This window comes from Capra hircus, chromosome 2 (genome assembly GCF_001704415.2).
Source record: "Capra hircus breed San Clemente chromosome 2, ASM170441v1, whole genome shotgun sequence".
Classification (NCBI taxonomy): Eukaryota; Metazoa; Chordata; class Mammalia; order Artiodactyla; family Bovidae; genus Capra; species Capra hircus.
The window spans coordinates 38,189,215-38,204,522 of record NC_030809.1 but is presented as its reverse complement, the minus strand read 5'-3'; the positions used below and the strand labels follow the sequence as shown (position 1 = coordinate 38,204,522).

The following is a 15,308-nucleotide window of genomic DNA, read 5'->3' as shown; positions in this document are numbered from 1 at the left end:
AAAAATGTCAGGGCTGAGAAGTGCTAAACACCTGGAGGGGCTGAAGAAATTCTCTTCACATTTAGTAAGTTTGGAGAACTTAAATGAACTATGGAAACTAAGATGTCTTAGTATTAGGCAATCACAGAAAGGAAAACAGTGACAAAAACTTTAAATAAAATTGTAATGCAGCTTTAAAGAGGTATATAGCTATTTGTGCTCGTGCTCAGTTGTGTCTGACTCTTTGTGACCCCGTGGGCTGTAGCCCACCAAACTCCTCCATCTGTGAAATTTTCCAGGCAAGTATACTGGAGTGGGTCACCATTTCCTCTTCCAGGGGATTTGCTGGCCCAGGGTTCGAACTTGCGTCTCCTGCATTGGCGGGCAGATTCTTTACCACTGAGTCACCTGGGAAGCCCCATATAGATATTAATTCCCAGCTGCTTTTAACACACATGTGAAATCCTCACATCCTGAGATCCTGTTGAAGGACACATAACTACAGTGTGCATAGATTTCTTTTATACACACATAGAGTTTATCTTTGTTCCCTCCTTTTCCTACCCTCTGAACCATTCTCCCCATTGACAAGAACAAAAAAGCTCAGGGTGATTTTTCCCAATATGGCCTTCGTCTGTTAAGCATCGTAGTAGCCTGCAGTTTGGAAAAGGTCATAATTCTTACTGAAAGCCATTTTGATTGATTCTTGATTCCAATCTTGATTCCAGCTTGTGCTTCTTCCAGCCCAGCGTTTCTCATGATGTACTCTACATATAAGTTAAATAAGCAGGGTGACAATATACAGCCTTGACGTACTCCTTTTCCTATTTGGAACCAGTCTGTTGTTCCATGTCCAGTTCTAACTGTTGCTTCCTGACCTGCATACAGGTTTCTCAAGAGACAGGTCAGGTGGTCTGGTATTCCCATCTCTTTCAGAATTTTCTACAGTTTGTTGTGATCCACACAGTCAAAGGCTTTGGCATAGTCAATAAAGCAGAAATAGATGTTTTTCTGAAACTCTCTTGCTATTTCGATGATCCAGCAGATATTGGCAATTTGATCTCTGGTTCCTCTGCCTTTTCTAAAACCAGCTTGAACATCTGGAAGTTCACGGTTCACACATTGCTGAAGCCTGGCTTGGAGAATTTTGAGCATTACTTTACTAGCGTGTGAGATGAGTGCAATTTTGCTTTTGTTTGACCTTTCTTTGGCATTGGCTTTCTTTGGGATTGGAATGAAAACTGACCTTTTCCAGTCCTGTGGCCACTGCTGAGTTTTCCAAATTTGCTGACATATTGAGTGCAGCACTTTCACACCACCATCTTTTAGGATTTGAAATAGCTCAACTGCAATTCCATCACCTCCACTAGCTTTGTTCATAGTGATGCTTCCTAAGGCCCCCTTGACTTCACATTCCTGGATGTCTGGCTCTAGGTGAGTGTGAGTGATCACACCATTGTGATTATCTGGGTTGTGAAGAGCTTTTTTTGTACAGTTCTTTTGTGTATTCTTACCACCTCTTCTTAATGTCTTCTGCTTCTGTTAGGTCCATACCATTTCTGTCCTTTATCGAGCCCATCTTTGCATGAAATGTTCCCTTGGTATCTCTAATTTTCTTGAAGAGATCTCTAGTCTTTCCCATTCTGTTGTTTTCCTCTATTTCTTTGCATTGATCACTGAAGAAGGCTTTCTTATCTCTCCTGGCTATTCTTTGGAACTCTGCATTCAAATGGGTATATCTTTCCTTTTCTCCTTTGCTTTTTGTTTCTCTTATTTTCTTAGCTATTTGTAAGACCTCCTCAGACAGCCATTTTGCTTTTTTGCATTTCTTTTTCTTTGGGATGATCTTGATCCCTGTCTCCTGTACAAAGTCACAAACCTCTGTCCATAGTTCATCAGGCACTCTGTCTATCAGATCTAGTCCCTTGAGTCTACTTCTCACTTCCACTGTATAGCCATAAGGGATTTGATTTAGATCGTACTTGAATAGTCTAGTCGTTTGCTCCACTTTCTTCAACTTAAGTCTGAATTTGGCAATAAGGAGTTCATGATTTGAGCCACAGTCAGCTCCGGGTCTTTTTTTAGCTGACTGTATAGAGTTTCTCCATCTTTGGCTACAAAGAATATAATCAATCTGATTTTGGTGTTGACCATCTGGTGATGTCCATGTGTAGAGTCTTCTCTTATGTTGTTGGAAGAGGGTGTTGCCATGACCAGTGCATTCTCTTGGCAGAACTCTATTAGCCTTTGCCCTGCTTCATTCTGTACTCCAAGGCCAAATTTGCCTGTTACTCCAGGTGTTTCTTGACTTCCTAGTTTTGCATTCCAGTCCCCTATAATGAAAAGGACATCTTTTGGGGTGTTAGTTCTAGAAGGTCTTGTAGGTCTTCATAGGACCATTCAACTTCAGCTTCTTCAGCGTTACTTGTCAGGGCATAGACTTGGATTACTGTGATATTGAATGGTTTGCTTTGGAAACAGAGATCATTCTGTCGTTTTTGAGATTGCATCCAAGCACTGCATTTCGGACTCTCTTGTTGACTATGGTAACTACTCCATTTCTTCTAAGGTAAAGGTTAGTATAAACACAAGAATTTCTTTTGTTAAGTTATCTGACTTCTTGTTTTTTTTCTTAGGTCAAATTCACCAGTGCTGTGAAGCTTTCTGAAGGTGGGCCAGGGAGTGGAATGGAAAATGGAAGAGATGAAGAGGAAAATTTCTTCAAGCGTCTTGGTAAATGTCTCTTGGCCTAAGAATTGCATGCAACTTTCATTACATAAAATAAATATTTATTAGATTAAATGATCTACTTTATATTTTCCTTGATTTCTGAATAATTTTTTCCTCATATGTATGTTGCTCGCATTACTCTTCACTAGGTCATGCCTGACTCTTTGGGACCCCATGGACTGCAGCCTGCCAGGCTTCTCTGTCCATAGGATTTTCCAGGCAGAATACTTAGAGTGGGTTGCCATGTCCTACTCCAGGGGAGCTTCCCAACCCAGGGATCAAACCTGCATCTCCTGATCTCCTGCATTGACAGGCGGATTCTTTACCACTGTGCCACGTGGCAAGCCCTATCCTTTATATAAAGATGTATATTCATGCATCTGTATCTGTTAACCATTTGGTTTAACGCATATTAGTGGATGTTCTACTGTGTTCCTCATTCCCTAGTGGGCCCTGGATTTACAAAGAATAAGGCACAGGCTTTTCTTCTGCTGTTCTGTCCTTTATCAAAAATCTGAGAGCTTTAAAGAACCTTCAGATATCCTTTTATCCACCCACCTATCTACTTAGGAATTCTGCACAGTAAATCCCTGACAGGTGGCCAGCCACCCTCTGAGCACTTCCACCGAGGGGGAGCTTATGACTGTACAAAGCAATCTGTTCCAGAACTAGACAGTTTTCATTGTTAGAAAGACTTTCCTTATATTCTGAAAATATACTTGTCCATAAATTTGACTCACTGTACTAGTTTTGGTATCTCTAGCCACCCCCCCACCCCACCACACACAACTCATACACTCATTCATACACATATTGCTAGTTTCACCTATTATCTATTTCATGTTCTCTCTTTTGATCTCACTTCTGCTGGTTAAATATTGTTGATTCCTTTTGTTTTCGTTACATAGAAGTGTCTCTAGATCTATCACCATCCCAATTCTGTTTCACTATGTATCATAATTAGATGATATGCTTTACAAAATGGGGTACTTCAGATGGAATGTAATACACTATATTTGACTTTAATCAGTGTAATAGATGGAGAAGGCAATGGCACCCCACTCCAGTACTCTTGCCTGGAAAATCTCATGGATGGAGGAGTCTGGTAGGCTGCAGTCCATGGGGTTGCTAAGAGTCGGACACGACTGAGTGACTTCACTTTCACTTTTCACTTTCATGCATTGGAGAAGGAAATGGCAACCCACTCCAGTGTTCTTGCCTGGAGAATCCCAGGGACGGGGGAGCCTGGTGGCTACTGTCTATGGGGTCGCACAGAGTCAGACACGACTGAAGCGACTTAGCAGCAGCAGCAACAGTGTAATAGTGTAACTGTTAAGCCCCAGGGGTATAACTAGCAGATGAACACAATTTAAGACTGCATTGCCTGTTTTCACATCACAGAGTTGGTTTGTGTTGAATTTGGGATTAGCCTTTGCCAGTTGTCCTTTACATGAATGAATATCATGTATTATTTTGATGTAGTAGTATTAATTCTTCATCTCAGAACAAATAATATGTATTGTTTCCTTAACATGAAGGATAGTTAAGTCACTTACCCAGGAAGGAAATTAAGAGATAGGACCCAAAACAAGTTAAATTCTGAATCTTCTGTACATTGTGCTATAAAAACCCATCAGCAGGGACCTCCCTGGACAGCTCCTAGAATACATATAGTTGACTTATTGATTGACAACTTGTGGCTACCATTTTCAGCCAATGATACCTTTAATATACTAGTGATCAGCAAGAACGTTCCCACATTATTGCAAAAACATCACCAGACTTTACCAAACAATTATCCCACTGATACCTTTATAACTCTGTCAAAAGGAGGCAAGTAATTTAGTTTAACATGATATTTTCTTCACAAAACCAAGTGGTTCCTATGTGGTTTTGTCTTTTTAGTGATCCTCTCTATCTGATTCTCTCTTACAGAATTTGGCTAGGCATACATACATCAGAGGGGCTTCCCAGGTGGTGCTAGTGGTAAAGAACCTGCCTGCCAATGCAGGAGATGTAAGAGATGTGGGTTCAATCCCTGGGTTGGGAAGATTCCCTGGAGGAGGAAATGGCAACCCATTCCAGTATTCTTGCCTGGAAAATCCCATGGACAGAAGAGCTGGGCAGGCTACAGTCCATAGGGTCATAAAAGGTCAGGTCTGTGGTTTCAAGAATCTTCCTATTAATTGGGAACTTTGTCATTTTCAGTCCTCTTGCACTCTTTCCACTCATATTTCAGAGAAGATGCATCTAATGTTCAAAGTCGTTAGTATTATATACAGATTTTTGTGGTGGTTGTTTGAGAAGGAAGTGTGGAACTAAAGTACATTCTCTAAATGTGTGCTGTGTTAGCTGAATGTCATTTGACTGGTACTGTGGTTGCATCTTCAGGTCCTTTCTGCGCACTGGCCTATAATTTGATGAAAGTGAGACATAACCTCAGGGATTCGGGTCTCTCACATTTGTTGCCTTCTTAATGAAGCTTTTCTGTACTTTCCCATTTGTAAATTTTTTTAGCAGAAAAGAAGAAAGCACGATTGATTTGTTTATCCTCCTTTTGAATTGTTTATCTCCCTTTCTTCTTCAAGTAATAGGTCAATATTTTTATTCTTGCTCTTATTCCAAACATGTTATCATTAGTCTTGCTCGTGCACCTTAGTTTCCTCTGGGTTTTGTGTTTTTCTCACCACTGTTCTTACAGACTTCAGCCATTGTTTCAGGTATTCTTTATATTTCGTTTACAAATAGAAAAGACCTGATACAAAATATTCACACATCCTGAGTCTGGGATGAGTTTGCGTCAATAGTACCCACAATACAGTCTCTACCTGTGTGTCTAGAAGACAAAATGATAAAAATCTGGAACTGATTCTGGGATATTTAATGTGTTTTTGACTGAGAAAAGAATATGGTTTGTACCTCATCATTCTTTATCCATAATCTCTGGCTTGTTAAACATTTTTAAAATATTCTATGAGATAATTCTTTTGGAATGTTTTGCAAGAGATAGATATCCCCAGCTATTCTAAAAAATCAAAACAACATCTGCTCATCTGAGTACGTTGTATTTTGCAACAACTGACATCCTTGACCTTGTAAACATCTTAACTTTGAACCTGCTTTTGCTTTTTATTTCTTTCTTTTCCTTTTTCTAATACTTTGCAATCTGTTAATATATGATTACTGTGCATCCACTATAGATGCATTGTCCATTTCTTTCTCATTTAAATTACTTTAATTACCTATTTCCTCTGTTTCTTTAAAGTTGTTGAAGAAAGCAAATACCAAACATTCTTACTCTTAGTTTCAATGTAGTACCCTAACTTCCCTGGGTTAAGATAAAATAAATACATGGTTGAATTTTTTTAATCTAAGATTTTATTCAACAAATGAAAAATACATCTACTGAACATTTACAGAACTGAAATTACACTCAGAGACCAGCCATCTTTTTCTTCTATATTTTCCTATTTGCTAAGAATATTTCATTTTAGAAATCATATTTGAAGGAAGATATTTCATTAACTAAAATAATGGTTTTTCCCCCCAACTGACCAGGAAAATTGACTGACTTCTTTGTGCTCAGCTCTGTCATGAATTGTATGGCAAATGCTTCTTAAAGAAATACTAGATTTTGAAATGTCTTTTGAGATGTAGCAACTTTTTGGAAATGCATCCTATGTAAATTATACATCAGTAAATTTAATGTAAAAAATAGTCAATAAGTGTAACTAGAATGTATTGAGACTAAAAGATTAATCACGATGGAGCAAACCAAGAGGCATCCTTACATTCTAGTAAATATATATAAAAGATTAATAAGGAAGAGGTACATTTTATAAGCAAATTACTTTTAATGTTTCTTTCAGTATCAATATGAAAGGTCAACAGGGTACAGCTAGACAGTCTGTAACATGTACAGTGTTGATTAATTTCTTACAGTATATTTTCTTGAAATAATCACAACCTTCAGCAGGATGTAAAAGTCTTCAACATAAACATTTGGGTATTCTAAAGACATAGTATGGCCTGGTGGTAAGATTATTACTAGTTTGGATTTGAATTCTCACCTTATGACTTTCTGTTGCATGAACTTAGAGCTAGTTCACCTGTCCTTTCCTCTTTATCTCTCTGCTTCTATTCTTTCTCATTCTCTCTCTCTTTAAAATCATTTTAAAGATTTATCTTTTATAGCTGTTACAAAAAAATAGAATAAATTATAAAATATCTCTCATACAGTACTTGACACATACTAAGTGCTCAAAGAGTTAGTAAATATATTGTTATCTATTAACACTATATGGGCTTCCCAACTGGCACTAGTGGTAAAGAACCTACTTGCCAGTGCAAGAGATATAAGAGATACAGGTTCGATTCCTGGGTCAGGAAGATTCCCTGGAGGAGGGCATGACAACCCACTCAAGTATTCTTGCCTGGAGAATCCCATGGACAGAGGAGTCTGGTGGGCTATAGTCCACATGATCAGAAAAACTGCTGCTGCTGCTAAGTCACTTCAGTCGTGTCCAACTCTGTGCGACCCCACAGATGGTAGCCCACTAGGTTCCTCTGTCTCTGGGATTCTCCAGGCAAGAATACTGGAGTGGGTTGCCATTTTCTTCTCCAATGCATGAAAGTGAAAAGCGAAAGTGAAGTCGCTCAGTCGAGCTCGACTCTTGGGATTTTCCAGGCAAGAGTACTGGAGTAGGGTGCCATTGCCTTCTAGACATGACTGAAGCAACTTGGCACACAAGCACATTAATGCTATATAGATACAATGGAAATTTTCCATTGTAAATAGCTTTTACTTACAGCATGATCCTCACATCCTGGACTTGTGGGGTTTTTACCAAATGTGCATCATCTGTGAATGATTCTTCACAGAATAGATTCTTACCAACAATGATTCTTTTGATCACTTCTGTTTTCATTATTTTATTTTTACTTCTTAACTGTGTTGTTTCTGAAGTTCTATCAAAATGACACTTTCTTGGGAATTTCCTGAAGGTTCAGTGGTTAGGACTCTTCAGGGGGCAAAATGAAGATCCTGTATGCCACCTGGCATGGCCGAAGGGGAAAAAAAAAAAAAAAGGAAAGGGAGACTTTCTTTAGTAATATTGAATACATATTTTTAGAAGTAATTATCTTGTCAAAAAATATTGAAGAAATGGTAGTATATTTATTCTTAATGCTTCCTTTAATAAAATGATGAAAACTTTAAAATAAATTAAATAAGTTAAATAAGAATAAATTTTTTGACCATCCAGTCTATCTTATACATTAGTTCTATCTCAAATTTGAGACTTATCACTTAATGTATCTTATATCTTAATTATGATAAGAAATAATGGAACAACTTGATTCACTAAAAAGAAAAATCTTATTATTGGGGAATTTATCTTAAATTCAAAGTTTAAATTTAGGCACAATTAGAGTGTAAATATTGAATTAATGAGATATCCTGTGACATGTGCATCTATTAAAGGACTGTATAAAAATGATTAATAAAGTGATATATAGATAGGAAAAATAACAGGAAGTTACCTGTTCTAATAGTTTTGCTTATGTTCAATGAGTAAATAGAATAGTATTTTGAAAGACAGCTGTCTGAAGACAATGTTCTCCAGGAAATGTTTGTTCATTATCTGTAGCTTCTAGCTATGCCTTCTTAGGACTATTTGAAATTCTGTCTTCTGAAATTTTTTCCACCTTCAGATTCTTTTTGTGCTACTTCCTTTTGCATTTGATACAAAATATACTTACACTAACTAGAAAAAAACACAGAAGATGCTGACTATGGAATTTTAATTCTAGAATATTTATACTTGACAAGGAAACACACCCATAAGGAATGAAATATAGGAAATGTTGATAATGATATTTTCATTATATTCTGAGCCATTTTTGTACTTATGAAAAATTTCGAACATAGACAAAGAATAAAAAGGGTGGTCCAGTGGATTCCAAATATCTATCACCCACTTGTAATAATGACAATTTTTTTTGTAATTTGCTTCATCATATCTTTTAATATATTTTAGAACAAATTCCACACATCATATAATTTCACACCTATGTAATTTAGCATGATACTGAGATATTTTGAAAGCTGTTGACCAGGAAATGGTAATTATTTTTATACCATGCCGTAATTTTTTAGCTTGTGGTAGTAAATCCAAGGGAATCTGTTCTCCAAGCTTGAACTGCTTTCAGTTCTTTGCTTTCAAAGAATGAAAAGCAGGTGCTCACCTTTTCCCACTAGTACACGTGGTGGCTGACAGCCCTATATGGGGCACACTATCATGGTAACCCAAGCTCATAGCTATAAATACCACCCTTTTATTTACGAAGAATGCAAGTAATTGAAAGGACAAGTCTAACTCTAGATTTGATTTTTAAGTGCAAATTTGTGAACATTAGTGTTTATTAACAGGAACAAATTATTCACCATATATCCTGCAACTCCCAGTTACAACACATTTGCATGTAGGACACTTTAGTTGAGAGCAACAGCTATGCTGAGGCAGCAAGTGGGAAAGTGGGGTAGTGCTTTGGCGAGATTAAGGTACTTTTTATAGAAGAGGTGAGAAAACCATTTCCTATAATGGCACCTGTGACTTACTGAGGACCTGGGTTGGCAACACTGCAAATGAATGGTGTCAGCATACATTAATCCAAGCACGAAATCAGCCTCCTGGGGGTATGTTCTGAAGTGTTAAAAGTCCTTTTCAAAATCATGGGAAGCAATTTGGGCTTGGTTTTTAAAAGTATACTCAATATTATATTAGATTATATATTTTATATATAATATATAAATTATATAAGAGAAACTAAATATTATATATATGTGGGTATATATACACACACATATATACTAGAAATTATAAAAAAGCTATGAGATATTTAGGTTTTTAAAAAAAAAGAATTGTTCAGTTGCTCAGTCATGTCCGACTCTTTGTGACTCTATGGACTGCAGCAGGCCAGGCTTCCCTGTCCTTCGCCATCTCCCACAGTTTGCTCAGATTCATATCCATTGAGTCAGTGATGCCATCCAACCATCTCATCCTCTGTCATTCCCTTCTCCTCCTTCCTTCAATCTTTCCCAGCTTTAGAGTCGTTTCCAATGAGTCGGCTCTTTGCATCAGGTGGCCAAAGTATTGGAGCTTCAGCATCTGTCCTTCCAGTGAATGTTCAGGATTGATTTCCTTTAGGGAAAAGTACCTGGGGTTAAAAAAGATGAAAAACAGTGATCCTTAGACTTCCTGTATTAAAGTCATGTGACATATTTGTTAATATTCATAGCCCCCAGACCTATGGAATCAAAACCTCTAGCAATAGAACCTGATATTATGCATTTTAAGGAACTCCAAACAGATTCTCATTCTTATGGAATGAGAATTTTTCCAACTTAACTGGAAAAATAAGAAAAGATCTATCAGTGGTTCCCAAACTTCTGATTACTGTGTGGTATCAAGCTGGCAGCGTCCTTATCATCTGTGAGACTTTACAAAGCTCACATTCTCATACTTCTTCCAGAGACACTGGTTCTGAAGTTCTGAATAAGATTCAAAACTTCCCAGATAATTCTGATGCACAGCCAGGTTTGGAAATCTTGGAATTAAATGAGCACCTCTCAAATCCTTTACAACTGTCATTGTCAATGATTCTTTGCATTGGCACCAAGATACCAGGATATTGTCTTTGATATAAATTTTTTGTAACAGATCTGAAATTGCACAGTGATTTTGCATCTTCCATAAAAGCAGAATTTAGCTGTTGATTACAGGAAGAATTATTTTAAATAATCCCCATAGCAGTGTTACAGAAGAGACCTGGTATCAAAATGATCAGACCCTATAATCCCTGGTGGTGCAGATGGTAAAGAATCTGCCTGCAGTGCCAGAGAGCTGGGTTCAACTGGGTCAGAAAGATCCCCTGGAGAAGGGAACGACTACCCACTCCAGTTCTCTTGCCTGGAAAATCCCATGGATGGAGGAGCCTGGTCATGAGGTTGCTAAGAGTCGGACACGGCTGAGAGACTTCACTTTCACTTTTCACTTTCATTCATTGGAGAAGGAAATGGCAACCTACTCCAGTATTCTTGCCCGGAGAATCCCAGGGACAGGGGAGCCTGGTAGGCTGCTGTCTATGGGGTCCCACAGAGTCGGACACGACTGAAGCAACTTACCAGTAGCAGCAGCAGTAGGAGCCTGGCGGGCCTACAGTCCATGGGGTCACCAGAGTCGGACATGGCTGAGCGACTAACGCTTTGACTATTATATTTATCTTTAAATTTTAATCATTAAAATTTATTCTATTTTCACATAGTTGATTTACAATGTTGTGTTAATTTCTGCCATATAGCAAAGTGATTCAGTTATACATATATTTATACATTATCTTTCAGATTCTTTTCCATTATGGTTTATCACAGGATACTGAATATAGTTCTCTGTGCTATCCAGTAAGACCTTGGTGTTTATCCATTCTATATATAATAGTTTACATCTGCTAATCCCAAACTCCCAATCCACCCCTCCCTCACCCTCTCCCCCCGTCTGTTCTCTAAGGATTGGACCCTATATTTAAATAGTTGTGTAACACCCCATATTTACATACACAATGTGTCACCAGATTCTTAAAAATCAAGGCATGTCCAAATCAAGCATTAGATAGAGAGGAGAGAGGTGTAGTTCAGGAAAATGTTCTCAGGCCAACACTGCAGAAAATATATTGTTGAAACTTCAAAGCTTTTTTAAAATTTACAACCATTACACTCTCTCTCCTTCTTTCTTCCAACATGGGAAAACCCCCACAGGTTGCCACAGTTTTGATGACCATCTGCCTTCCAACCAAGATGGCGGAAAAAGCAAAAACGTGGTGAATCTTGGAGCAATCCGACAAGGCATGAAGCGCTTTCAGTTTCTGTTAAACTGCTGTGAGCCAGGGACAATTCCTGATGCATCGATCTTGGCAGCTGCCTTGGATCTTGTAAGTTGTTGCAAGAATTTTCTCATCCTATACTCCGTTCCAGTTAATTCTGCTAATGGCAGAAAGGATTAATCCCCATTCCTAACCCTAACTATGGATTTATGTTTTGGCCTTATTTTTTCTCCTCAGCATTAGTGGGAAAAGGAGGGAAAAGGTGGTGAGGTAAAAGAAGAAAAGAAATGAGGAAAATTCTTAGTAAATAAATTCTATATAGCATCATAATTTAAAGTTTATGAATCTTTTAAATATAATACATATATTAAAATATATAAAATATAGTCTGTATAGCATCATGATTAACAGTATATGAGTCACATTCCAGAACAGTATGAGACTTTCTGGCTTAAAATCTCTCTGACATCTGTTAGCCAAACACTGTAAAATGCGATTAAATGTAATAAGAGTAATAATAATATTATGTCTACCTCCTAGGGCTAGTGTGAGGATTAAATGAGATACTGGATATAAAGTCTTCATTGCAATGCCTGAAATATGGCAAGTTCTCGATGAAGTAGACCATTATTATTGTTAATTTTTATTAGTCATGTCTGTCACGTATTAATCCTTTAAACTCTGTCTTGGTCTAATTCCGTTAGTTGAGGGAGAATATGAAGCAAGGATCAATTGAAATTAATAGTACAGAAGCACCTTGAACATTGTGTGGCATTATTCACATGTGAGAGATTCAGGAGTATAATGTGAATCTTGTTTAAGAAGTATTTTTGTCAGGTAAACGAAGCCCAGACATGAATTTAGAACTGTCTCTCAATTTCCTTTATTTACCTGCTGGTTTAATAAATTCTTCAAATATTGTACAAATACTGGGTACAAAATACCAAGTAAATATCAAGAAATAAAAGTCTTTTATATTAACATTTTAAAAAGAATTAAAGTAGACATTTTTACAACAGAAACCCTTTAGCCCATCTTGTAACTCGTGATCATATAAATGCTGGCACTCATAGTTTTGCCTTGGAAAATCATCTAAAGCTTATAATTCATGACATTTTTCTGTGACATTAATAGTTTTTACTGTCATGATATTTAGTGACCAGCAAGGTATGTAGCTTCACGTAAGCCTGAAATGCAAATACCACTATAATCATCCAAAGGTTATTTATATAAAATGTTTCAGTCAGTTTCTCACTCTTGGATATTGGCCTTTGCAAATATTTTTCTTAATTCCAAAGTAGTTAATGTGTATTGATATATGCTATGGTGACTGTAAAATGTAGAGAGTCACAGGTCTCCAGGAGAGCTGAGGCGGGTGGCAATCAAACAAAGAATGGGATGCCTGTCTAAAGCAAGAGAGCTAGCAAGGCAGAGAGCCAGTTTCTTGTTATCTAAGGGGGAGAGTGGTAACTTGCCTGTCACTCTTTTGAGTCATGCATGGTTCTTCTTAATCACATCTTAATCTATTCTGAAAGGAGCACATTAAAATAAATTAATGTAACAAACTGATAAAGAAAGGACAATTGAACATTTAGAAAATGAGTAAGAACATGGTTAGTTCACAAAAAAATACTAAAGCCAGTAAAGTGTGCCACATTTTATTTGCACTTCAGAAATACTCATTAAAATATCCATAAATTCCTATATTAAAACTGTCAGATTTGTAATGATTAGAAAGTGCTCACGGAGTATAAAATGTCATGGTGTTGGTAGCAGTGGAAGCAGCCGGATTTGATTAGGGAACAGAAGAAAGTATTGGAATAACAGAGTGACAGTGAGAATGCAGTAAGGGTGAGCAGAGCTCTCAGCCTCTCCGGAGTTGGTAGTAATTTTCGACTCAATCTCGTCATCGAGGAAGAGAAACATATATTTGATATGTCAAATATCAAATGGAAAGAATGGTGAAATTTGAAAGCCTGGAAGTCAATGTGGCTTACAAGATACTCATCATATAATAATTGATTAATTAACTCAGCCAATATCTCCTGAAGGTTTCCTATGTGCCAGGCATAGAGCAGTAAAGGGTAACACAGCAGAACTCAACTGGAAAGCATTACTTGTTTTGCAGCTTTCCTTATGAAGATAATGTTTGTATGGTAATCTCTTTTCTAGACTTAGAGCGTACAGCATTCTTAGGTTGACAGACTAATGATTAACACTTACTGTGTGCCTACTGTATTTCCAAATAAAAACCAAATGAAGCTCAGAAAGACCAACTGGCCAGGGCAAATGATAGAGCTGGATTAGAGCAGACCCTCTATTTTATACAACACCATGTTGACTCTCTCATAAAAAGATTATGTGAGATCACCATATGAACTTTAAAATATGAAAAATAAGAAATTCTATATTTTAAACCTGATAGTTTAAATGTGGTTTTAGAAACTGATGATGACAGAAGCTATTTGAACAATTTATTAAATACACAATAGCAATGGTACATTAGAACTTTATGGGTAATCTGTGCTGTAGAGTTCCAAATGTACTATTGTGTCCATCTTTGTCTCAATTCTGAAGTCACAGATACTTTGGAAAATTTTTAGGCAAAGGAACCATTAAATTTTATTAACATTTACTGATGGTATAAAACAGAAGGAATAAATACTTCTTAGGGAAAAGGCTTTTAAGATTTATAAGATATGTGGGCATAGGAAAAACAGGAGGCTTGTGACAAACAGATTGATATATTTGAAGATTTAATAAATAACCCCAGTCAAGCAAATTAACACTGGCTTCTGAATGGAGATTATGTTAGTAAGAATATTGATGAGTACTTTGATAGTCATCAAAACTTGATGCTGGAATTTTATTCCTTCTCATCAGATGCTTCCATACCTATATAATCTCTAACTGCTATAATGCTTAGAGTTTCCAAGGAGATTCAATCAGTGGCAGAATTCCACATAACTTTACACCTTCCAAGTAAGATTGTGGCCAGTTAGTTACCAAATCACTAGATTCTCCTTTCTTCCTTTCCTGTTGGACCAATTCTGGTCTGCTTGCTTCTGGTCTTCTCGATCTTATTAATCTCATGGTAAGAAGTAAAGGAGATTTGATGTTTATGAGCAATATCTTCAAGCCTCAAAGTAAAGAAGCATTTTCTGATCACTATAGATATCCAGTGGGGCTTCCCTGGTGGCTCAGAGGTTAAAGCATCTGCCTGGAATGCGGGAGACCCGGGATCGATCCCTGGGTTGGGAAGATCCCCTGGAGAAGGAAATGGCACCCACTCCAGTACTCTTGTCTGGAGAATCCCATGGAGGGAGGAGCCTGGTAGGCTACAGTCCATGGGGTCACAAAGAGTCGGACACAACTGAGTGACTTCACTTCACTTCACTTCATAGATATCCAGTAGATACTTTGAGAAGTAATGAGTTCTTTGTCATTACACTGGACTCAATGGAGGAAGTTTACAGGGGGACTTAAGATAGGTGGTTAGTGTGAGTTTCTTTACTATCTGAGAGTCTTTGATTCTAGGTCAAGGTCAAGGAGTATCCAGAGGTCAGTATCAGTCAAGATTAAAAGGAAACAAAGAAATTTTAGGCAGACCTGGTTGGTTGACAAAAAATACCAAAAACAGATGAGATAGATAATGATGGTGGTGATGGTGAAAAGAGGGGATAGGTGGTGGTGGTGGTGATGGTGGAAAGAGGGGTTAG

The 15,308-nt window shown here is 37.4% G+C and overlaps 1 protein-coding gene across 2 annotated transcripts in view; it reads left to right on the top strand.

Annotated features, from left to right (window-relative positions):
• UNC80 (unc-80 homolog, NALCN activator) overlaps positions 1 to 15,308 on the top strand; it is a 215,584-nt gene that overhangs the window by 68,280 nt on the left and 131,996 nt on the right. For both annotated transcript variants that reach the window (XM_005676458.3, XM_005676457.3), the window contains exons 21-22: positions 2,616 to 2,712; positions 11,525 to 11,697. In XM_005676458.3, the coding sequence (XP_005676515.2) occupies positions 2,616 to 2,712; positions 11,525 to 11,697 (270 nt within the window). The remainder of the gene's footprint in view (positions 1 to 2,615; positions 2,713 to 11,524; positions 11,698 to 15,308) is intronic.